This window comes from Haliaeetus leucocephalus, unplaced genomic scaffold (assembly GCF_000737465.1).
Source record: "Haliaeetus leucocephalus isolate CR32 unplaced genomic scaffold, Haliaeetus_leucocephalus-4.0 Scaffold317, whole genome shotgun sequence".
NCBI classification, from domain to species: Eukaryota; Metazoa; Chordata; class Aves; order Accipitriformes; family Accipitridae; genus Haliaeetus; species Haliaeetus leucocephalus.
The window spans coordinates 1,966,243-1,988,745 of NW_010972753.1; the positions used below are offsets into that span (position 1 = coordinate 1,966,243).

Consider the following 22,503-nt stretch of genomic DNA (forward strand, 5'->3'; position numbering starts at 1 on the left):
TTCCCCCTGGCTTTCTTGAAGTTCTTTGGTTCTCAAAACCATAAAATATGTTAAATATCATCAAGAAGAGTGACTGAGGGATTGTCCACCTATTTGTTAGAGCCTGACCTTTGCTATGATGAGGAAATGTCTCATAGGAAAGATGGTGCAAAAAGGTCATTGTCCTGTTGGCTACTGGCCAGTAGCTATAGTTGCTGCTTCTGCCTTGGCATTATGTTGTACTAATGTTTGAAACTTCTGTCCTCTGTCATTTGTAGCCTGTCCCCTGATAGTCCTGCTTGCAGGGGTTACCTTGTGCGTCTTGTTAGAATGTCATTTATTTCAATGCTCAAGAAATGCTTTACCCAAAAGTGGAGTTCTGTTCACAGAATGCCAGTCTTTCACATACTGTATTGCTGCCTGACTCTCTAAATGCCACTGCTGGGAAAAATAAATGGAAATGCCCATCACCTCTTCACTGAGCTCTGCACAAGTTCTGGAAAATGTTCTTTTCAGCATATGAATTGTCAGCAGGCAGGGTCTAGAGCTGTCTAACTCTAGATAGATGTAATTTATCTGAGACTATCAAAAGAATTTTTTTTGCATGCTACCCTAACACACCTGGCTGTTCCCTCAGGATGCAGTGGTGATCCTCAAAGTAGTCTCCAAATGCTAATGCAGAATATCCTTTCACCACTTGGTGGAGACTGGTAACTAATATTGTCTAGCAGTTTATTAACATTTCTAGAGAGATTCTGCCTCTAAAAGGTTTTTCAGACTACTTATTTGTATTCCCAGGGAATGCAAGAAATGATGTGGCCAATTTTAGGATGAAGGAGGGACTTTTTGCTTATTTCAACTCTGGAAAGATAGAAAGGGCAGTTTATGGATCTCATTCTCTGCTGCTGTAAGTCTGTGCTTGAGTGTATTGGGGGGGAAAAATGCCTCCATATTTGCTCTATGCCTCTACAAATAGTAACTGCAATCAGAATAAAAGCTTACTTGCATGAGTAGTAGCCTTGCTTTTCATGTCCTTGCTTTTTCAGCTGCATCATCCATATGGAGAATCTTGCAGGCTACGTAGGACCTGGACAGAGAGGTGAGCTTTAGGGCCCTTAGCCTACCGAACTTGCAGCCCTGTCTGTAAGCTTAAGACTTGAAGCTTGTTTGTGAAAACTTACTGTTGAATGTATCCCACTATTCTGAGGCTTAAGGGTCATATGGCTTGCTATATTTCTGTTCTTCCTTCTCCTGAAGCTGGTGCTTTGAAGAGTTTAGTGATGCAATATGGGTCCAGGTCTGTGAGGTGCTTGGTGTTGCCTTCTCCAGGGGTAGCCAGTTACAGGGGCAGGTTCCCAGCCACCACAGGGGAGAGAAGTGGGAGTCAGTGAGGACGCGAGAACTTGGCAAACCCAAGGTCTGGTTTCATCTCTAAGGGACCTTCCCAGTGACTTGTTTCTGAACATGTTAACTGTTTTTATGCTATTGGACCTTCTAATAGCCAGTATGATTTTTAGATTGCCCAAGTGACTTTTTTCAACTTTATTGGAGTTCGTGTACTTGTAGATACTACTGTGATACGTTTGTGGTTGTTTGTCTGAACCATCACTATCCTGTGCCTTCCAAGTAGCACGTGAGGATTGTCGCAATAGCTGTGAAACTGTGCTCTGTAAGATGCAGAGACTGATTGTAAGGTTGTCTCTGTGTCAGTGGATTATATGTAGCTATGAAAATGCCTTTTTTCTGTGCTAAATTTTTGCTCTGCTGATCTAATCCTTTGAGGTTGAGCAGGCTATCATTTTCAGCCTGTTTGTGAAGTGGAACCTTTAAAAATACCTCTGAACAGGAATTTACTCCTTCCTAGTCTGGATCATCCAACGCAGGCAGGATAGAAACAGTCTCGGACCACTCACAGGTTTGGGTTCCAGTAAACAGCAGTAACCACTGGTGGAAGGGATCAGATGTCTCCCACACACGCTTGTGGTCCTGCCGTCTAAATGTCCAGACCACCGTGATGTTGCTCCATAGTTACCCTCCTTTTTTTGGCTGCTGTGTGGGTTTTCTAATTAGCACTTCCAAAGACAGAGCAGGGTTCTCCTTGACTGTGAATGTGAAGGGAGTCTGGAAGAATGGATGCATGTCCCTATGTGAGCCTGTGTGATTTCTTGGCAGTCTGTGAGTCTTTAAGGGCAGACATTTCATTTTCTTGTGTTACTGAATTCAGTTTTAAATTAATTGATGGTTTGGTCAGTGGAGATACCTTCAGTCAGGTTTGCCTCCATTATCTCCTCAAAAGCCATCCCTGTCACCCACAACTCAAACCTAGCTCTGATGCTAGGTGTTTCATGCTCTATGTATCTCGTTGTTTCTTAGTCACTCTGAAGTGAGGGAGGAAAAAAAAAAACCCAACCTTGGCTATGTTCAACTCCAGTACTTGTTATTACAAAACAAAAATAGAAAACCATGTTAAATTTAAAATAAAAATTAAACTTCTCTAGTATACTGTGTCAGACAAGGATGTCCAGTAGCAATGACATGTAGTGTAAGACATGCAAGAATGACATGTAAGAAATGGGCAAGTATGGAAAGAGACCCTTCCATCTGCTTTCAGGTCACTAGTTCACTTTCTAAGGTTGGAGGAAGCATAGTGGCCTAAACTCAGCCTATAACCAGTTGATGGACACATCCCCTTTATAGGTAGGTAAAGTTAACTGGAACTTACAGGGTTAACTTAAATTCTTTTTTTGCTACTTAATTTAAGGAATGGGGTTTTTTGTCTGCCTGGCACTGTATCTGTTGTTTAAATTTGTTGTGCATTGTGCTCTAGAAACCTGAAAACCAAACCCTGTGGTACTACAGAGTGTATGCCTTACAAAAGCCCAGAAGAATTGGTGTTGGGAGACGGGCATGAGCTGTCAAAGTGTGTGCAAGCACTGAGCAGACTCAGAATGCAAAGGCTGTGAAACATTTCAGGAGTTGTCACTCTTAAACAAGGTCTTATAAATATAGATCTGTTAATTTCAAAGTTTAAAACTACCTCAAATACTTTTGTGTCAGAGAGATGCTTGTTAAGGAGAGAAAAAAATTTTTAGCATTTCCCCCATTTCTCATCTGTCAAATTGTTTGACATGGAACAAAGATTAAGTAAGGGGGGGCGGGCAGAGGAGTTTAGTAGGGTTTTTGTATGTGTTGAAAGTTGACTGAACAGTGGGGGAGAAAAAAGTCTGATTTTGCTTATTTCCCTTTTGAAAAATTATAATTGGTGAGTCATCAGCTTTAAACATTATTAAACACTGTTCCGTATTGGTTATTGTTTGAGTATATAGTGGCTGTTCAGAACAAAAAATGCATTGCTCTACCACATAACTATTTTCATTAGGCAGGGGGGAGTTAGATGAACACAGGTTATTAGGCTGATCACTGTATTGCATTCTGGGCTTGGTTCCCTGTGTCACATTTTAGCAATACAAGAACACTTAAGTGTGATTGACATTGTTATCAACACTGTTGTCTCTGGTTGATAAAGCTAGTCACTTACAGAAGGGTGTTAGTGATTTTTTCAAGAACTTTTCTCTTTATTGAAGTAAGTTCATCTAAGTTTTGTAGATTAGATTTTTTTGGAATTCTTAGCTTTTTGTTGAGTAAAGCCAAATAATTACAAAACCCCTGTAACTGTGCAGAACAATAAAATCCTGTGGTGGTCTCCAGAAGCAGAGGTTAATAGAACAGCCAGGTGGGATGTGAACCTTTAGATAATGTCTTGATTTGGAGATCGGGGAGTTGTGAGTTTGAAAAGTAAAAATTGGTTATTGGCATGTCTCGTTGTTCCTGTAATTTGTTTTCCACACTGTCTGCAGTGATTTGTCTGTTGCTGGAGAAAGGATGAAATACTGAAGTGACAGGCTGGGAAACTGGATACTTTCATCTCATTGTGTATCCTATTAAACTTCCTCTGTAATAGTGGTGTGCTCCATAAATTACCTAGCAGTGTTTTCTATTTATGACTCAAATTACACATAGGTTGTTTTTTAGTTTTCTTTTGGATTCAGTCTGATGTTGAAACAAAATTAAATGTTTGGTAAAGGGTGGCTGAACCAAATAACTGCTACAGTCCCCTGGATAATAACAGGTTACTAAACAAGTACTACAGTAGTCTGTTCATTGTTGTGCTTTGTGCAGTTGTGCTCAGTTAGTGTTTGTCACTTACCTTTTTACAAGCCTCTTTTGTTTTCCAATACCTCAAATCAAATATGATACATTCAATATAAAGCATGCCATCTTCCTTTACCAAATAAACAAGTATAAGATCAAAATGATATGATGGAATATGATCAAAATGATAATCAAACACATGTTTTAAGCAAGTTCTTTTGAAAGAGCTTTCAAGTATATGATTTTTTCTAAAAGATGCTGTGTATAGATTTTTTTAAGTTGAGGTTTTCTTTTCCACTTGTGATAACTTGAGCACAATGGAAAAAAATCATTGAGCATGCCTCAAAAAATTCAGAGGAAGAACAGTAGGATGAAGTATCTCTTCACTTCCTCTGGAAATAAAAAGTTTTAAATACGTTGTGGAAAAAAACCCTACCAATAAAAGGTAGAAAAAAAAGTTTAAATCCCAAAGTCAGAATGTGCATTATAGACTTTGTTTCTAGTTGTCATCTGATGTTGTTACATGGAAAAAGTAATGTAGATGGAGCTGTTTAGACATACTGATTTCAAATAAGATCTCTGCTTGTTTCAGCCTCTGCCTGTTGTACATTGGTTTTAAGAGCACAGGTATTATTTGTTGGTCAAACTCATCTTAGTTCCTTGCTTTGTGAAAATTAACTTTCAGTTGCATCTGTGTGCACTTAATTATTTTAATGCTTTTTTAAAAAATCTGGGAGCACTGGAAAGCAGAAGTTAAACAGTAAAACTCAGCTTTCTTAAAGACCGTTCTGTTGGAGTGCAAAGCTTCACAATGCTTGCAGAGCAACGCACATGTGTGAAACATAGGTAGTGCAGACATTTTGGAAGTGCTGAATAAATCCTTTGTTCCTGGGCTCTGATAGAACTTGACCTTTGTTTCAAGTTAGAGGTCTTACAATATTGAATAAGCTGTGACTGTAAAAGAGCTATAGTTTTTAATTAGATCTAGCTCTTTTTTCTTAGTTGAACCATCTGCATTCTTTCACAGTCAGATGTTACACACATTATCTAAGGGCAGGAAGGGGCAAGATAACTCATTCAGTAATTGGAAAAAAAAAACCCAACAAAAAACCCAAACTAACAACAACAAAAGCCCAAATTATGTGTGTGTGTGTGTGCACAAACATTTCCAGAAGTCATTTAGAACAGAGGGAAGATACTGCCATTCCATAGGTGGAGTCCCTTGCTTTAGGCTCTCTTGTTCTTGTCTCTTTCTTGCAAATTTCAGGGCCTTTAAAGATGAAAAGCAGTACTCTGCTCGGAAGTGCTTATGCTGGAAGGCTTTTGGCCTGTCCAGTTGTGAACAGAAAGTCATGTAGAAACCAAGAAGCTGGCTGTATTAGTAAACGACTGATTCTTCTGTTGGCTTTTTTTATTTAACTAGAGCTTTTTCTGTCTAATGCATATCTTCCTGTCATAGAGACTGATGTTCCTGTGACCAGAGATAAATAGCAAACTTCTGTGCCTCGGGTCTTTTGCCATCATTTTGTGGGGCTTTGGCTTGTATGCTAGGTTATTAGGAACTGTGTATTCATTAACATGAGAGTTCCCTTTGTTGTTGTCTTTTGTCTTCTGTGGTGAACGTTCCTCCACTAGAAGTGGTAAAATGTGCGGTAAAGCTGATGATTTTTACGTTGAAAGTAACTGTGGAGAAATGCTAGTTAATGCTTCTGTTTCTACTGATTAGAAATCAGAAAAAGAAAGTAGGCTTTGTGCTAGGTCAACATTAAAGGCATTTATACTATAAGCTAGTAAATCCAGCCATTAGGGAAGGATGGGGACACGCATCTCCTGAAGATGTCTTGTCCTGCCCCACGTATGACCAGAATCACACATGCTGTGTGGTCAGGGTAGATTCATCGTCATGGTGTAACTTGCTGTTCGTGTGTAGTGTGCAGTATGGTTGGGCATCATGACTGGGGCCTCTATAGGTGGAGCTGAAGGTTCCTCATGAAAGCAGTAGAGGTAGAAGGTCACAAATGAACTCATCTGGCTGTCAGCATGCCAAGGACCATTAACATCATCTCCCCCTTGACCAGAATCGCAGAATGTCCTGTCTCTGTGCTGTGCCACAGCAACAGTACATTCATATTTGGTGGGTCTTTATTCAGTGTTTCATACCTGGCAAACAAAAGCTGAGTAATTTGTAGACCATGCAGTGGTGATTATATTCAACTTCGCTCCATTTTAAATTAGCATCCAAATAACTTGTATTTGCCTTACTCTTAAGATCACTGTATTTAATGTTTAAGGTTGTAAAGTATCAGCTAGCCTACTCAGGTAAGCAAGAAAGGCAAGAAACTTGTCAAGAAGGTTTTTTTTATTAAACTTGACAACTGACTTTTATTGTTTTGGGTAGTTTGTGTTGTTCAGTCTGGTGTTCTGGGCGCTCAACTGTTATCACTAAATCTTCAAACCCATTACAAATATGGATAGTCACTTTTCTAATTAGAGCTTTCTCTATATGGGCATCCCAGATATATGTTGCAGTAACTTCTGCTTGTTAATACTTAGCTGTGGACAAGGTTGTGCTTGTAATTAGGAGTTGTCGTGTTTTGTTTGGTTTTTTTTTTTTAATTCCTCACCATTTATAATCCTTGAGATGTGTTTGTATTCCAAGAATGATTTGTTTGGGTAATACTTGTTTGGGAAGGAATGCTGTGAATTCAATGTCTGATATTTCCTAGTTGCACTGTTAGAGAAAAATAATCTAAGCACTGATTTTTATTTTGTTCAGAAAAGGATACTACTAATATTCTTAGATAAGACACAAGTCCAAGAAAAAGTATCGTAGGAATCACTTTTTCAGAAGCATTATACACAAACTCAAGACAATGTAGCCTGCAGCCACAGAACTTCTGTATAATCTGATTTATTTTATCATATTGCTCTGTGGAAGAATCTGTTTAAAATGAATGTTATAGGATTTTTTATAGTGCATTTAAATGTTGGAAGACCTAGGCAATGTTAAATAATTGAGAAAATCTGGATGTTGTAATACTGTTTACTAATATATTTAAGCAATCATAAAGAAAATGGTTATTGAGTAGATGTTATAGGTAAACAACACATGGTGGTCTGTTTTAACTGGAAGCCCTAATGTAATGGTTGCTTCTGCTAATGAGAAGATAGATAATCCCCCCATACTTACCCTTTCTTGAAAAGGTACAAATTGTTTGCTGTAGGCAGAATGAAGACAAGCTGTTCAGTATTTGCCTTGTAAATATTAAATATTAAGAAACCATGTATCTGGTTCTGAAGTATGTGGGAGCCTTGCATTAATGTCAAAATGTGTATATTCATCTGCAGTTTTGCTTATTTGTTTGATTGTAACTGGAACTTTTCTTTTTTCCTTCAGGGAAACTGTATCAATCTGACCGACGCCTTGACTCTGTATGAAGAACAGCTTAGCAGGCTTTATTGTCCTGTGGAGTTTTCAAAAGAAACTGTGTGCGTTCCCTCCTACATGGAATTGTATCCTTAAAGACTGAGAAAGAGTGGGGAGTGTGTATTAATAAATCAGGCAAGCCTAGATTGCTTGGAGGTAGTGAACTCAAGTGCAAGAAGGCAGTTCTAATTTAAACACTGTTAATGTTTTTACATAGTAAATGAACTACTGCAGTTTTATTTTGAGGATAATTGCAGGAATTATTTTTTAAAAGCGCCATAAATTAACAGCTGGTGAAATGCTCAGCACCTTTCAAGATCAGGCTATGTTTTTGTTAGTTTTTGAGTGTTTCCAACTATTGTTTGTGATGTAGGATAAACTGTATGATGAGGGTAATGCTGCCTGGGAGTTCTGGCAAGGCTGTATCTTTTTTCTTTTTTTTTTTTCTTTCACAAAAAGTCCCAAACTGACTTCATACAAATTAGCATGATCTAGATCTTTAAATATTCTCTCACAGATCTATTCTTGAACATATAGCTCAGACTGGATTTTTAATGGAAAAAAAGTGATTCCTAACAATCGTTACATGTTAGTGTTACTGAAAAAATATTCCAAGTGGAGGGGTATACACGTTTCTCAGCAACATCCCATTCCTAAAAATAATCCTTCAGAATATCTTCATTTTGAGGGTGGCAAGCAACTTATACAAGGAGCTTGAAGTTTCAGCTTCAAGCCATTAGCTCTAGAGGGGCATTTTGATCTGCTATAGGGTGGTTCTCCTGGCTGCGTGTGCCTTGAGTGTTTACCACTTTTGTGTCATCTCCCAGGAAATGTTTCTGTAGGGTAATATTTGCTGTGGCTGTGTCCCTCTTGACAGGAGAGATCTTTCCAGGATCTGCTTATTCATAGTGTGTTAAGCATGTGAAACTCTGCCACAGCCTTTCTTCTGTTCTGTGTGTTCATTTTGCCTCCCTTCTGTGTCTCTAATCCTGATATTGTTTAGTGCTGTAGTCTGCAGTTCTGGACTCCATACTGACTGTAACAAGCTCCTCCTGTTTCTCATTGTTGTCAGCTCTCCAGTGAAACTCAGATTTGATCTTAACATTTTCAAGACAAAAAAGAGAGAAAGAGGATATGAAGATATTTGCCCTTGTAGCTTACAATTTCAGAGAAACTGGTTATTTTTGACTTTACAACTGCCAGGCCTTAATGCAACATGTATGTGATTTGAAGTATGCATCCTCAGAAAGTCTTCTGAATACCTACTGCATTATTTATTTGGAAGTGTCCGAAATTTTTCTAAATGAATTGAGTTGTCGTGGTTTAACCCCAGCCAGCAACTAAGCACCACGCAGCCGCTCACTCACTTCCCCCCCATCCAGTGGGATGGGGGAGAAAATCAGGAAAAGAAGTAAAACTCCTGGGTTGAGATAAGAACGATTTAATAGAACAGAAAAGAAGAAACTAATAATGATAATGATAACACTAATAAAATGACAAGAGTAGTAATAAAAAGATTGAAATGTACAAATGATGCGCAGGGCAATTGCTCATCACCCGCCGACTGACACCCAGCCAGTCCCCGAGCGGCGAATCCCTGCCCCCCACTTCCCAGTTCCTAAACTAGATGGGACGTCCCATGGTATGGAATACACTGTTGGCCAGTTTGGGTCAGGTGCCCTGGCTGGGCATGAGAAGCTGAAAAATCCTTGACTATAGTCTAAACACTACTGAGCAACAGCTGAAAACTTCAGTGTTATCAACATTCTTCACATACTGAACTCAAAACATAGCACTGTACCAGCTACTAGGAAGACAGTTAACTACATCCCAGCTGAAACCAGGACATGAGTAGCAAATGCTACTTTATTCCTTTAAAAAATACATTTAAATGTTTCTGGTAAGCTAACATATGTGAAATATATTCAGCAATAAATTTATTAAAACTGGCCATTAAATACAGGTAACGCTTGAAAGAGAACAATTCTTAGAGAAATGGGGCAGGCTTTATTAGTTTGCTTTTTCTGAATGAATTAACAATGATATAGTGGTACAGATACAGAAATGTTAGTGGAGAAGTCATCTTGATGACTCTAACTTTTAATTTGGCCTTGGACTTCTGATAGCCCTCTACTTGCATTCAAGGTACAGGTTATTGCCTTTCTTGAAACTTAAAAGATTTCCAAGTAGGAGTATGTATCGGAATGGAAGGCTATACCTAAATGCTGTTTCACAGATGACTGAGCGAGGTGATTAGTTTACAGTAGAATTGTGACAAGTAATCAAAAATTAGGATTTTATTTCTTTCTGAAGAATGTGACACACTTTGATACTCGTTTAAGTGCCTGAAATCTCGAGCCATTGAACAAATCTTCACTTACGCAAATGTTCGTTTTTGTAGTCTGACCAAAAGTTACCCATGTGGGTACCTGAATGCAGCCAAAGTACTAAGCTGGCTTATCACTTGTTACTTGTTTTGCCTACTTCAAGAATTGTTACTGTGTGTAATTGTTACTTGAAATTGTGGTGTTTACCAGTGTTGCTGTGGGGGCCATCTGAAATTCAAGTAGCTGTTGACATAAAAGCCAGCTCTCTGCTTTAAGGAAAGCATATGTATCTCTGAGGTCTCCACCAGGACCTTATGGTGAACACAGAGGCTCCCATCTGGAGCATGTGTGACCTTGCTGTATAAACAGAAGAGCATATATCTTTATGTGGTTTTTCTAAGTTATAAATCCCAGAAGTCTATGCCTTACTCTGCAGCTGTTGCTGTAGCTCTACAGGTGATGTTCATGTCTCATCCTCCCATCTGCTTCTCTGGAAGCAGGTGGAATTACATAGCTCTGACCTCTCTCATGTGCCCTGCATGGCAAGAGGGCTCTTGAGGATCAGTTGTCTGTCCTGCCAGGAGTACCTCGGAGAGCTGTGGTTTGAGCATAGCTTCTGTGTGACTCTGCTGAAGCTGGGTCCATCTCCCCCAGAGGAACAGCAAAAAGAGCACTGATAGAGCTGCCAGTTGTTCTGTGTTTTGTTTCTAGTTCAGTCTGGGCGACATAAAGGTCTGCTTTCTGAAAAGTGACTGGATTCCTAAGGCAAACACTGCAGAAGCTATTAGAGAAAACCCAGGCAAAATTTAGATGCATCTGTTAAGTGAGTGTTCAACAGAACCCCTGCTGAGGCAGCTAAGAGGCAGTAGGCATTTAAATCTTTGCCTAGTAAGATACCTGGACACCTAGCGTTCAGCTACTGAATGTCTCAGTATTAATTCTGTGTCTGATTGTATCTGTGTTAGGGATTCACAAATTAGGTAGCTGGATGTCTCTTTCCTATTCAAACTTGCTACTTTACAATTGAGAAGATGAGCAAGAGGGGTCCCAACCTGGTGAACTCATGATTGAAGTTTTGGTCACTCTGCCCAAAGTACTTCTGTAGTTTGTTCAGTGGTTGCAGTGCAAATAAATGCACCACCTGAAAGTCTGCAGCAGGAATTAGAAAACATGGGTTTGCAAAGGATTTCAGTTTTAGTGGAAATGGGATTCTCTTTTAAAGTGCTGAGTCAAAAAGAGGATTCAGGGAGATTTCACTTTTGAGTTTTTTACCTACCCCATCTTTATGAGCTATCAGAAGTTTTCAGAATTGAAATATAAGTGAAAAGAACTACTTCCATTTTAATGAGGTACTACAAACTTTGCAATCTGTTTTTTTTCCTTAACTGCTTATTTTCTCCAGATGGGTATTCTACACTATTTGGAAGAAACAAAATGACATCTGAACATCAAGATTATATGAGATTATCCTACATGTACATGCTGCATGGAGCATAGAGGCCTGCCACATGCTGCATATTGGCATCTTGAACCTTTAAATTATATGCTGTAGATGATCCTGAAGCTTAGTCATGCTATTGATTGTGAATTCTTTAAATGTTTTTTATTATTATTTTAATTTAAAAGCAAATGGAAAATGTATATTTTGATGAGCTAGGGTGTTATTTTTGAAAGTCAACTTAAAATGAATAAGCAGCAAAACTGTATAGCTGCTGAATGCACTGAACCTTTAGAATGTGATCCTTTTTATTTTTTTGTAGATCTTCACAAACTGATTGATTAAAAAAGACATCTTTAGCATTTCATCCCTAAAGGGTGGTCCATGGAGTTTGTTTGGGTTCTTTTTTTTTTTTGGTTTTCCACCAGTTTTTATCTATGGTGCTTTTTAAGGATGGAGGGTTCTTGTTTGATTTTTTTTTTGATGAACACCACAGTGCTTCCATATAGAAAAAAGCATAAGTTAAGAAAGAAAAAAAAAATCTTCTGAAAGGATACCCCAAATCCTTCATTGCGAAGGGAAGAAAACTAGTCTTAAATTTTATTTACTGTAGTTTCATTCATCATTGCTGTAATCTTCTCTGCAAGAGAAGAATCTTTGACCTTTCACCTAATGGGATTCTTTAGCTGCTGCCCCATTGATTATTTGGATTTTGATACAGATTTAGCAGTGGGTTATAGAGGCACTTTGAACTCTATCAGCATGAAAATTAAAGCTGGTTTTCCATCCCACCACAGTGTAAGAAACTGCATGTAATGAGGTTCTTGTGGGCATACACTCCTCAACCTTATGGGAAGCACTAGGTTCTTAAAGAAGGAAAGGTCACTTTAGAGGGCGAAGAAATGTGGCTGTATCTAGATTCATGTGCACCAGTATGGAATGTTTTGAGGCAAGTATGTATATTTCAGTAGGGTAAGTCCTGGTTGCATTGCTGTGGATAGACCATGTTGTGTGGGGCTCTTGCTGAATTAGATTGACTTGAAGTGTAAAAATCAGTGGAAGCTAGGTTGCATTGTAGTTTTGTTCTGAAAGATAAAGCATTTTTCTTTAACTGTTTCTCATGTCTGAAAAGTTATATTTTTGTAAGAATGTGCTATGTATTGACTAAAACTTTGCTTTCAGTGTTTAAAAGATCCCACTTGAAAGGAGGTAGGAAGGATTATAACCATTCTGTGCATTTCTGTACATTTCCAAGATAGAATAAAAAGTGCACTATTTCCCTAAACGCTCTAATCCTGAACCATAATGATGTTTTTTTCCTTCAATACCTAGTATCAACACTTTCTTAGTTTTATTGGAGGGAGTTGGTCCCCCCTGCCAAGATACTGTTAATGAAAACAAAACAAAAAAGCACTCCTAAGAACTGTATTCTTAAATCGTACATAAAGAAGAATTTTGCTGTGTCCCACATACATAAACTGTTCATGAAATCTGAGTAGCCTGTGTAGAATTCCAGAGTGATACTGGAGAACTTGCAAAAAATTTGCTCTTGATTTGGTGTATAATTATTTTTGTATTGTACAGTTGTGCTGTTAAAATGCTTTCAGTTTGGAGAGCCAATAGAAGTATTCTTCAGTCTTACTTTAAATTATTGCAGTTACATGTTAATTCTTTAATATACATGGGGCACAGTTCTTCCATGGCCTGCAGCTTGTGCATCCCTAAATATTCCCAAAGAGCAGAGCCTCCCTCTAAACAGTAGGAGAAAAAAGTGTCTTGCATTTCCCTGAGTGTTTTAGCTCTGTTGTATACAACCCAGAAAAGACCTTGATATTATTGCCTATAACCTGGTAGTGACCCTTCATTTATGATACAGGACTGCAATCAGTATATTGTATAGCTGCAAATGAATGCAGACGTCCTGTAAACAGTTATGTGTATTCTTAACTTTGCAAGCATGAATATTCCCATTGATTCTTAGTGTGATTACTCATATAGGTGAAATTAAGCACACAGGCATTCACTGGGACGGGGCTTACAGCATATATGTTCCCGAATGAGCTTGATAGATGTAGAAATCAGTCACAACAAGTGGGGGTGGTTGTTTTTTTTAGCAAAGAAACTTTTGAACTGGAAGATGACTTAATATGCTTGCTGGCTTGCTGTACCATGGCTAGCACTTTTCTTTAGCATCGCTGCACAAGGCTGCCTGAGTACAGAGATGTTGGTGTGCAGGGATTCTCTGTAATCAGTTCCTGGAATAACCAGGGGACCTGAATTACATACTGATAGGTGAGAGGCAGCGGTGCTTGCAAATCTTTCCTTTTTCAACTGATAAAGTATAAAGAGAGTTGGAGGAATTATTTTTTCTTTAAACTTTTTTTTAATGTAGTTTTTTTAAAGTGATAGATGCAGTATAAAACAATTCAGCAAACACTGAACATTATATTTTTTTAAGTTGCTGAATTGATTCTGAGCAAATATATACATACTGTCAGTCTTTATTTATTTGTTGCTGTAGTGTAGATTTTTTTTAAAAGGAAAACAAGTTTGTTTCTGTTAGCTGTTGCATTTGAAAATTCTATAGCTGATCAGTTTTCTGTGTTTAAAGCCAGTTGGGAAATAACCTATGATTGCTGCACCAAGTATGCAAACAGTTCCCAAGATATGGTTAACATTAGGGTTTTCTTAATTATTCTTTGCACTAAATGCTGCTTCCACCTAGAAATGTGATCTAAGTATCTAAAAACTTGATTGATAGTAGTTTGTGCAAAGAGAAGACTGCTGGTGTTGTATCTACTGCATCAGTGCAGTGCACGTGTTAAAATAAAGGTACACTATTATAACTTGTGTCTCTGAATTGTTAAATACATTGTGGATTCAGTGTTAAAATGACAGAATTGATGGGTATGATGCTTACCATTGTACCTTTTTTTTTTCTTGTCATCTAACAAACATAATGGTACTTAATGGTCCTTTTAGTGAGAATATTTTCTATCTCAGATTAATAAATTCAGTTAATTTCCATATAACACATGCTCAGATAAGATACTCTGTAGTATGGAACAGCACACTGTTGTTTGTGATGGGGAGGATCACTTGAAGCTTCAGTGATCTTTGCTTCAAAAGAGTTAATTTTCTGTAGAGTATGATGTGAATTCTTTGGAGGTCTGTAAGTGTAAGTTTTAGTTTTTGTGCTGAAGTGGCAAGTTGGCTTTGGGTGGCAATGTGACTCATTGCGTGGCATAGAGAAGACAGGCTTCGGAGAAATAAGTGAGACATTAAGAATGATGCAAGCTTTGGCATGGAAGTTTAAGGAAGAGGGAGAAGGGCATGAACAGGACAGGTACATTGAAGAAGTTACTCTGGGGTGTGATTCAGAAAGATTAATAACATCAGACAATGAAAGAAGGATGTGACTTCTGAAAAGAGATTGTAGAGAGATTTACATAAATTCCAGCTAACTGGAAAGAAGTATTTACATCTGTCCTAATTAGTACAGTGGTAGCAATGGACTTGGGAGTTGGGAAGAAGGGGGAAGGCTTAACTTTTTGAGGGGGGGGGAAGTCTCACAGACTTTGAGGATAGGATAAAGAGCAATTTTAGAGTTGCCTACATACATGACAGGGAAGATAAGTATCTCTTGCTGCTTTATTTTTTCTGTTCAGAGTTTGAGGTGTTGACAGCTTGCTGGAGGGACCAAGGCAAGGGGACAAGTGAGAAGTAGAGTATTCAATTTCATATGTTAATTTAGGAATAGGAGCCTGCGGATGATGTTGCCTGAGGGTAGTAAGAGGAAGTTGACAAAGCTTGCCCACAGAGAAAAGAGGAGTAGTTGGAATCATTAAAGGAGATGCTGAAGGAAAAAGTGAGAGAAGTAGCGAAGGAGTGCAGGAGTAATCAATAATGGCGTTGAGTAACATAGAAGTGCCTTTTTAAAATGTGGGCTGTTTTAGGAAGCAAGGGGTTAGACATGTGGAGTGGGAATGGTGGAAGGATGTGAAGAAGTTTATAGAGGTAAAGTAGAGCTTCAGAGGTAGAAATGGAGAAAGTAGAGAGGAAGGAGAGAAGAGGGTGAAATGCTTGTCATAACTGGAAGCATGATGAGATAGGTGGCATGCTGTGTTTTCATTACACACATTTTTTGTTGTCCCAGACACTATGGGGTGTGAGCTAGGAACTGCTGGAGGTACCTCAAAGCAGAAAGCTGACCCAAGCTAGCCCAAAACCTTACAGTGCGTGGGAGATGGGGCTGGCAGGTCCTGGATGCAGCAGACTTAGAGATACCAAACCGCTTGCTCGTCCTGTCACATACACTGACTTTTGGATCAAACTCTCCAGGCTGTCACTTGCATGCCTAATAGCGCAAACCATCACCAGATGGTAGTGTGACATCCCAGCACCTCCCCCTTGATGATCTGAGAAAAATTCGCTTCCCTTAACGTAGAGGTGCCTTACAGCTGGTGTAGAGCCCAGACCGTATGTGAGATGTGGAGAGCTTCCTTCTGAGTACAATCTAAAGCCATCAGGGTGTAGAATGGGAAGTTGCTGTGCCCGTCTGTCCGAACTTACGGGCGTCCCTTCGGCCCTTTTGCTGCGTTGTGTGGCAGGCTTGCTGTGGGAGCTCTTTGTAGCCGGGCAGTAAGGCCAGAGCAGACTGGAAGCACTGGATATACTGGGCAGACATGGATGTGAGGTGCAGCGCTCACCCAGGAGCCCTCCTTCTAGGAGTGCCAGGTGAATCGCACAGACACGGGAGACAAAGCTGCGGGACAGGGAGAAGGACAAAAATGAGATCGGCGGCTGTGGGTAGACCAAAGTCCCAAGGGAATTCCGCAGCCCACAGCCTGTCTGTGGCTTCCCTGCTGGTAGGGGATGGGTGAGACAGGGGACACTGGTCACCTGGATTCTTCTGGAGGACCATGTGCAAGCTGCAGGAATGCCTTCCTGGAACACCTTCAGCCTAAAAAAGAAGTAAAAATAAATGGTGATACTTTAAATGTGAGTGACTGGGAAGACAATAAACAAGGTAGGAGAGGAATTTAGTGCTCTTCCAGTGAAGTGGAGAAAGAGACGGCCTCATTAAAACTGAAAAGTCCCAGCCTTTTTGAAGTTGCCGACTGCTTAGCCTGGATGCATGAAAACATTGACAACTTTTGGAAGTTTTATGCCTAGTAATGAGATTGGTGGTTCTCTTGGGCTAAATCTAAAGAGTTGAACGGCTGCCAAAGCCTTTCTTATGTAGCATGTATCTTTAGTCTGTGGGTCATGCTAGAACTATTTTAAGAGCTTGCTCTAAGACGGACCTAACTACTGGGTTTGCTGAGACTAGAAGGTATAGTCCCCCTTGTCCCTGTCTCTCTCCTCAACTTCTATTTCTAGATGTGCTGCAAATGCACATGAACATGCAGAGACGTATGAAAATGTAATTAGCCATAACTTCTCAAAGATCAAAAATATTTCAGACTTTCTTGATTGAATGGAGTGTTTTCAAAAATCTATTCAACCCAGTTCCCTCAACACTACAGCTTGTGTGAAGGGGTTGCTGTGAAGGCATTTCTTCTGGTAGCTGTGCCATGTAAATGGTCCCAGCCATCTCCTCTACACTCCCACTTCTTCGTTCTCACCCTGCATTAGCTCCTCTGCTGTGAGAGTTGCAGCTAGCTCTCCTGCGGCCATGGGGCAAACCGATTAGGTTAAAAACGAGCAAGGAGAGACATTAAAGAGAGATGGGGAACTGCTCTCGCTTCAGCTGCACTGCTGCAATGAATGGATAAAAAAAGCAGTCTATGTTTAAAAGGGACCTGTGTGGTTCATCGTGTTGCCAGACATGCTGGCAGACCCGAGTGGTGTGTGGGCATGGGAACTGGCAGTGGGGGACGCAGGTCAGAGGAAGGTGTGGGATAAGGGAAACGTTCCAAGTGAAGGCCGTAGCATCATAGTTTATCCCTGCTTTAGAAATACAGGGGAAGAACTGTTAAGGTAGTTACCCTTTGGTGGTTTTTTTTCTTGTTTTTTTTCTCTAATCCCATCTACTGAATCATTATGGGTCCCTTCCAACTTGAGATGTTCTACAACATTATGATTTCAGTCATCCAGAAGTTTCAAATAGTTTGAATTTTGGGGAGCAGCTAAAAGGTGATCCGGAAGAAACGACATGCCACTTTGGTCTAATGGAAATGAAGAGCTTTATCTGTGTTGATACCCTGCATGTAGCTTTTGGGGGCTGGGGGGTGTTTTCAATTACATGTTGCCATTCATACCTTCAAAACTTTTAAACAAAATTTTATTTATGATAGTAATTTAACTCTCCCAGTTCATTTCAGGTAAATGGACTGATTTTGTTCTGTTTTCAGAAATTGTTAAAAATGATGAGAATGCTACTCAAGTTTTAGATATGTTCTCTCACGAGCGGTTTGTTTTAAATAGTACATGGACAGCACCCATTTCATGTGATGGGAACTTCCTGGCTGTTGATCTTGTTTGCTATGTTCTTTAAAAAGAAATGCAAGACCTATTACTTCATTTTATTTTCACTACAAGCAAAATCAGCACCATGGTTTTAAATCCACGTGCAGAAGGAATACTGTTACATCTTATTACAAAGGTAAGTGCCTGCTCAGTGACTACAGCTGGAAGGAAGCTGCGTGGGCCACGGTGAAGCGCTCCGAGGTGATTTCCTTCATCTAGTAGAAGTGCTTCTCTGTACTGAACAAATGACACTCTAATACATCTGAACTTCAGCCACACAAAAATACATTTTTAAGTCATGCCTATCAAAATACATTTTAATAGCTTTAAATGTTTCATAGTGCTTCTAGATTGACGCAACAGTGGATGCGTTTCATTCAGTTTTTTATGCAACTTAAAATAGTGCTTTATAGTTGCTTTTATCCCCAGATATAGTGAAGAAAAATAGATGGTAAAATCAAAACAGCAAGCCATAAATGATTTTATGAAATTAAGTTGAAAACATGATTCCTCTTAAGAGCATGTTTTCCGAACACGAAGGCTGCAATGCCCTAAGAAAATGCAGTCACGGCATCACAGCAGGAAAGCTCGGACAGGACTGCGAGTTTATCCGATTGACCCAGAAAGAAATGAGCTGTTTGCATCATTCCTGATAACCTGTGCCGGCGCTCTGAAAGGTGTGAGTAGTGACTGTAAAGGGAATGAATTAACTCTAGCAAAGGTCAGCAGCCTGGTAGAAAGCTGGAACGTGGCACTGCATTTTCTCGGGCTACTTTTCCGGAGTAAGATTTGGTACCAGCTAAAGTTAGGAAGTGCCTGTGTAAGAAAGACCTGCGAGGAGATGGAGGTCTTCCACTTAAAATAGTTGATGGCCTGGGCTACGTGACCGCATCCTGGCTGGCTACAGCACAGCCTGGGATCTCGATCGCCCTGTTGCCCCAACACGCTGCGATTCTCATCGAGGTCTTGTATCGGTGTTCTGCTGTCCCTGGCACCCCAGCGTGGGCGCGGGTTGTGCCCAGGCGCAGAGCCAAGTCACGTTTGGGAAGCCAGTGGGAGATTCTCGTGTGTGGCTTAGTCCAGATGCGGTCTGGGCGCGAGTGCTTTCTCTCTGGGTGGGGGAGATGGAACATGGCCCTACAGGCTTGTATCTTCTCTCATTAATCGCCGCTTCAAGGGCCGTGATACTCCTAGATCACTTTTGGAAACTTATTGCCTGGCTGTAGAGTTTTGCCTAGGTAAAGCAGATGCTATGAGTATGTTCTAGCCAATCTTATTTCTGTTCATAGTCCAAATTGCAAAATGCTTGTCAAGACTATCACTTTTGATTACAAGCACAATCTTCTTGAAAATTTGAGTAGTATTGTAAAATTGGGTAATGAATCTCCCATTTCAGCCAACCAGTTCAGCCAAGGAAGAGGCTGGTCACATTAGCAGTAATTTCAAAGAACTATGAGCAGAAATAGCATCAAATGGTTAAAGACCTGTGAATTCACCAGCATCTTTTAGTAGACTAAGATTCTGTCACTTGCTGGAGAAGTGCATGTTGAAGAAGCTAAGGAAGCTTTTTCAGAAAAGTGTGATCATTTCTGCAAGCTTTAGAAAAGGTCAACATGATTTTCCTTCCATGTAAAGATGCTTGATTGTGACTGCTTTTGTCATCCTTACTAGCTTTGTGAATAGTATTGCTAAGTTCTTTATGCAGTTCTTAATATCTAAGAGTAGCTCGCTAGAGCCTTACTGAGGTCCTTTTATCAGAGGGTCCCTAGTCCAGCTACTTGTTCTCAGGTTTTAGTGAAAACTCATCGGCAGCAACATCACATAATGATCCACCTTTTGATACCTAACAACTCGTTGGGGTGCATTTGACACAAAGCTCAGTACCAAAATCTTCATTCTGATGCTTGTTTTGCCTTTCGCTTCTTTCCTTGGGGGTAGATAAAGAGAGTGGCGGTGTATTGCCACTGATTTTTTCATCCTGCAGCCTCTCAGCAGCTGCAGACTCACACCTTTCTTTGTCAGAGCTTCCCTTCAAACTTTCATTATTCCATTTATTCTTCTTTTGGCCTGTAATGGCTAAGAAGGCAAAGCTGTGGATGTCTCCAGCACTGTACCATCCCTGAGTCTATGGATCCCCTTACAAGCTGCAACCACCTTTTCTGATGCTATTTTAACTTTACTCCTAAGTTTCTGTTCCTTTTTTGCCTTTTACAGGGGTATGAGTGTTTTTCTTAAATTATTCTGCTCAGAGCAGAAACGATATTTGACACTTCTGCTTAAGCCCCTTTCAGATGTGTGCTCTCCTCATGCAAATTTTTTGCGATACTAGAAATTGAAACCAAGTAATCCATAACTCCTACTTTCCTATGCCAGTGTATGCAGATAAGTCACAAAAGAAGAAAATCGCTACATGTTTTTCTTTGGTCCTAGATAAATCCTCTACCCACGCATTGCAATAAGCTTGAAGCTGGTATATTCTTCATTTCAAATTTAGTGAAAATCTGAAGTGCTGACTTTGAGAAATACATATAAGTACAGCAAATAGTCCATGTGAGCATCCACAGGTTTAGCTCAAAGTTTTGTTTTTAATCAGGTTTGGTTATAATTCCATAAAAATGTAAGGCAGTGATGAATCTGTGTATGTTTTAATAGCCTTATGTCAATAGGAAAAAAACCAACGTTTTATTTTAAATAGAGATGTTGGGAACTTCAGGGAAGGGCTGTCAGACATAGCAATTTGGTTTGTAAAGATAATTATATTTAGTGCCTAACTGGTTCTTGAGGATTTCTGTGACTTCAGGAAAGCAAATGTTTCGTCTTGATGATGCTGTCCATGGACCCTCACGCTGTGGTTTCAACCTGATCTGACTCTGACCTCCCCTTTCCTGAGAACTTGACCAAATGCATTTAAACCCTCCTGAGGGGCTGTGCTGTATGCCGTTTTTAGACATGGGCATAATCACTGGAGTAACACGAAGACTGGGACAAGAACAGACGATAGCTAGAAATACCTCCACTGAATGAGAGAGACAAAATTGTGTGTTGTCCTGGGGCATTTTATTTAGGACATCATATTTAACGTGGGATTTTTCTGGCTTTTAGCTGTGTGCAAAGTTAATTGTAATCTCACTTTGAGATGAGGGAGAAGAAAAAGAATCCACTCGAGTAGAATGCATTAAAATAAAACTAGCCTCAGGAAGATCCTGACCTGCTTGTATCAATACCCTGGAAGAGCAGGGTTGGAGGGTTTTTTTGTTTGGGGTGGGGTTTCTTTTTCGGTTTGGGTTGGGTTTTTTTTGGCCAGCCTGTTTTCCTCTGAAAACAGAGGTCGTGCAGTTGTCCTTTCCCTTGCTCTGTCCCCCCTCCCTCCTGCCCAGCCTTGCTCAGTAACGCTGGACCCTGTCAGCCAACTTCAACCAAATTTGACAGAGGGGATTTGGGCTCAAAGATATTAAATTCTGACAATTTTTTGCCTGGGTGAAAAGGTCTCTTGTTTCTGCGGCAAACATTTCAGTGTGACTGTAGCCCTTGGTAGGCACAGGAGAATTTGTCGCGCAGAGGGATGTGACCGAATGGCCCTTGTGCAAGAAGAGCTTTCACCAGAGCTGGTACCTCACGGGACTGCTGAGCTCTCCTGCCGTGGGTTAGTAATGCGCTTGGAGGAGTTTTTGCTCCGCTCTTTCAGGTGTGAGAGCCGGCAGGAGCCGTTGCTGCGGCAGAGGCCGTTGTGCTGCTCCGAGAGACGGGAGGGCACAGCGCAGACGTCTCCTTGGTCCATGCTGCAAGCAGCCACGTGCGGGTCTGCTGGCTCTCCTCTGCTTTTGATTTCAGATGTCGGCAAATATATCTCTCCTTACACACCTGAAAATTCACCCAGGAGACACAAACTCGTCAGAAACTAAGCTCCCTTGCATCCACTGCTCTTATAAATAGTCTGACAGCTGTGAGCGAACATCTGGACAGAGTAAAATAAGCAGGTGAAGCTCTGGTGGTCCTGATGCAATATTTTAAAGAAACGGCAGATAGCTGTGTCCTGTCTACACCCTTGTACCTACTGCTGTGGCCACTGGAAATGTCACTTTTCCCAGCATTGGTTTTTTCAGTGCCTTTTCAGCTCATGTTCACAGTTAGATCACATGAAAAAGGCAAAAAATGTGCTCTGAGTTACTCCAGAGCACTTTATATATTTCTTAATCCCCAACTAACATGCCTTTCTACAGTCCATGTCAACATGTACACTGGACACATACTCCAGGTTTAATCTATACAGCGGGATGACAGATGAGGAGTGTGCACATGTGATGGCTGTATGTAAACACACTCTTGTTATAGTGTGAATGTGGCCTTTAGAAGCAGTGTTTTGTTTAGCTATAACTTAATCTGCTTCTTGAAGAAAAATTGCCACAAGACCTCAAGCAGTTCTTCTTTCTGCTCGAGAACATATGCATTTTTTCATTAAAGTGCTGTTTCAAAAGCGGCTCTAAAAAAGCTTGTGAACTTGAGTGGTTTAACTTTAATGATCCCAGATGTTGGTTTTCAGAGTGAGTTGCTGTTTGGGTTAGATACAAGCACTTTTTGGTCAGAGAATGCTATGTTTCCAGCAGCAGGGACAAGTTTTTCTTGGAGTAATGAGAATAGCTTAGCCTACTTGGAATTAAAAAAGAAAAAAAAAATTTGATTTGGAGAATTAAGTGTTGGAGAACAAAGTT

General features: G+C 40.1%; 1 protein-coding gene across 1 annotated transcript in view; it reads left to right on the forward strand.

The window, feature by feature from the left end:
* Window positions 1-12,599, forward strand: part of SMS (spermine synthase) — a 36,967-nt gene extending 24,368 nt beyond the window's left edge. Inside the window, exons 10-11 of the mRNA XM_010571274.1 lie at window positions 7,529-7,644; window positions 11,288-12,599. Of these exons, the coding sequence (XP_010569576.1) occupies window positions 7,529-7,644; window positions 11,288-11,330 (159 nt within the window). The 3' untranslated portion in view covers window positions 11,331-12,599. The remainder of the gene's footprint in view (window positions 1-7,528; window positions 7,645-11,287) is intronic.
* The last annotated feature ends 9,904 nt before the right edge of the window (window positions 12,600-22,503 follow it).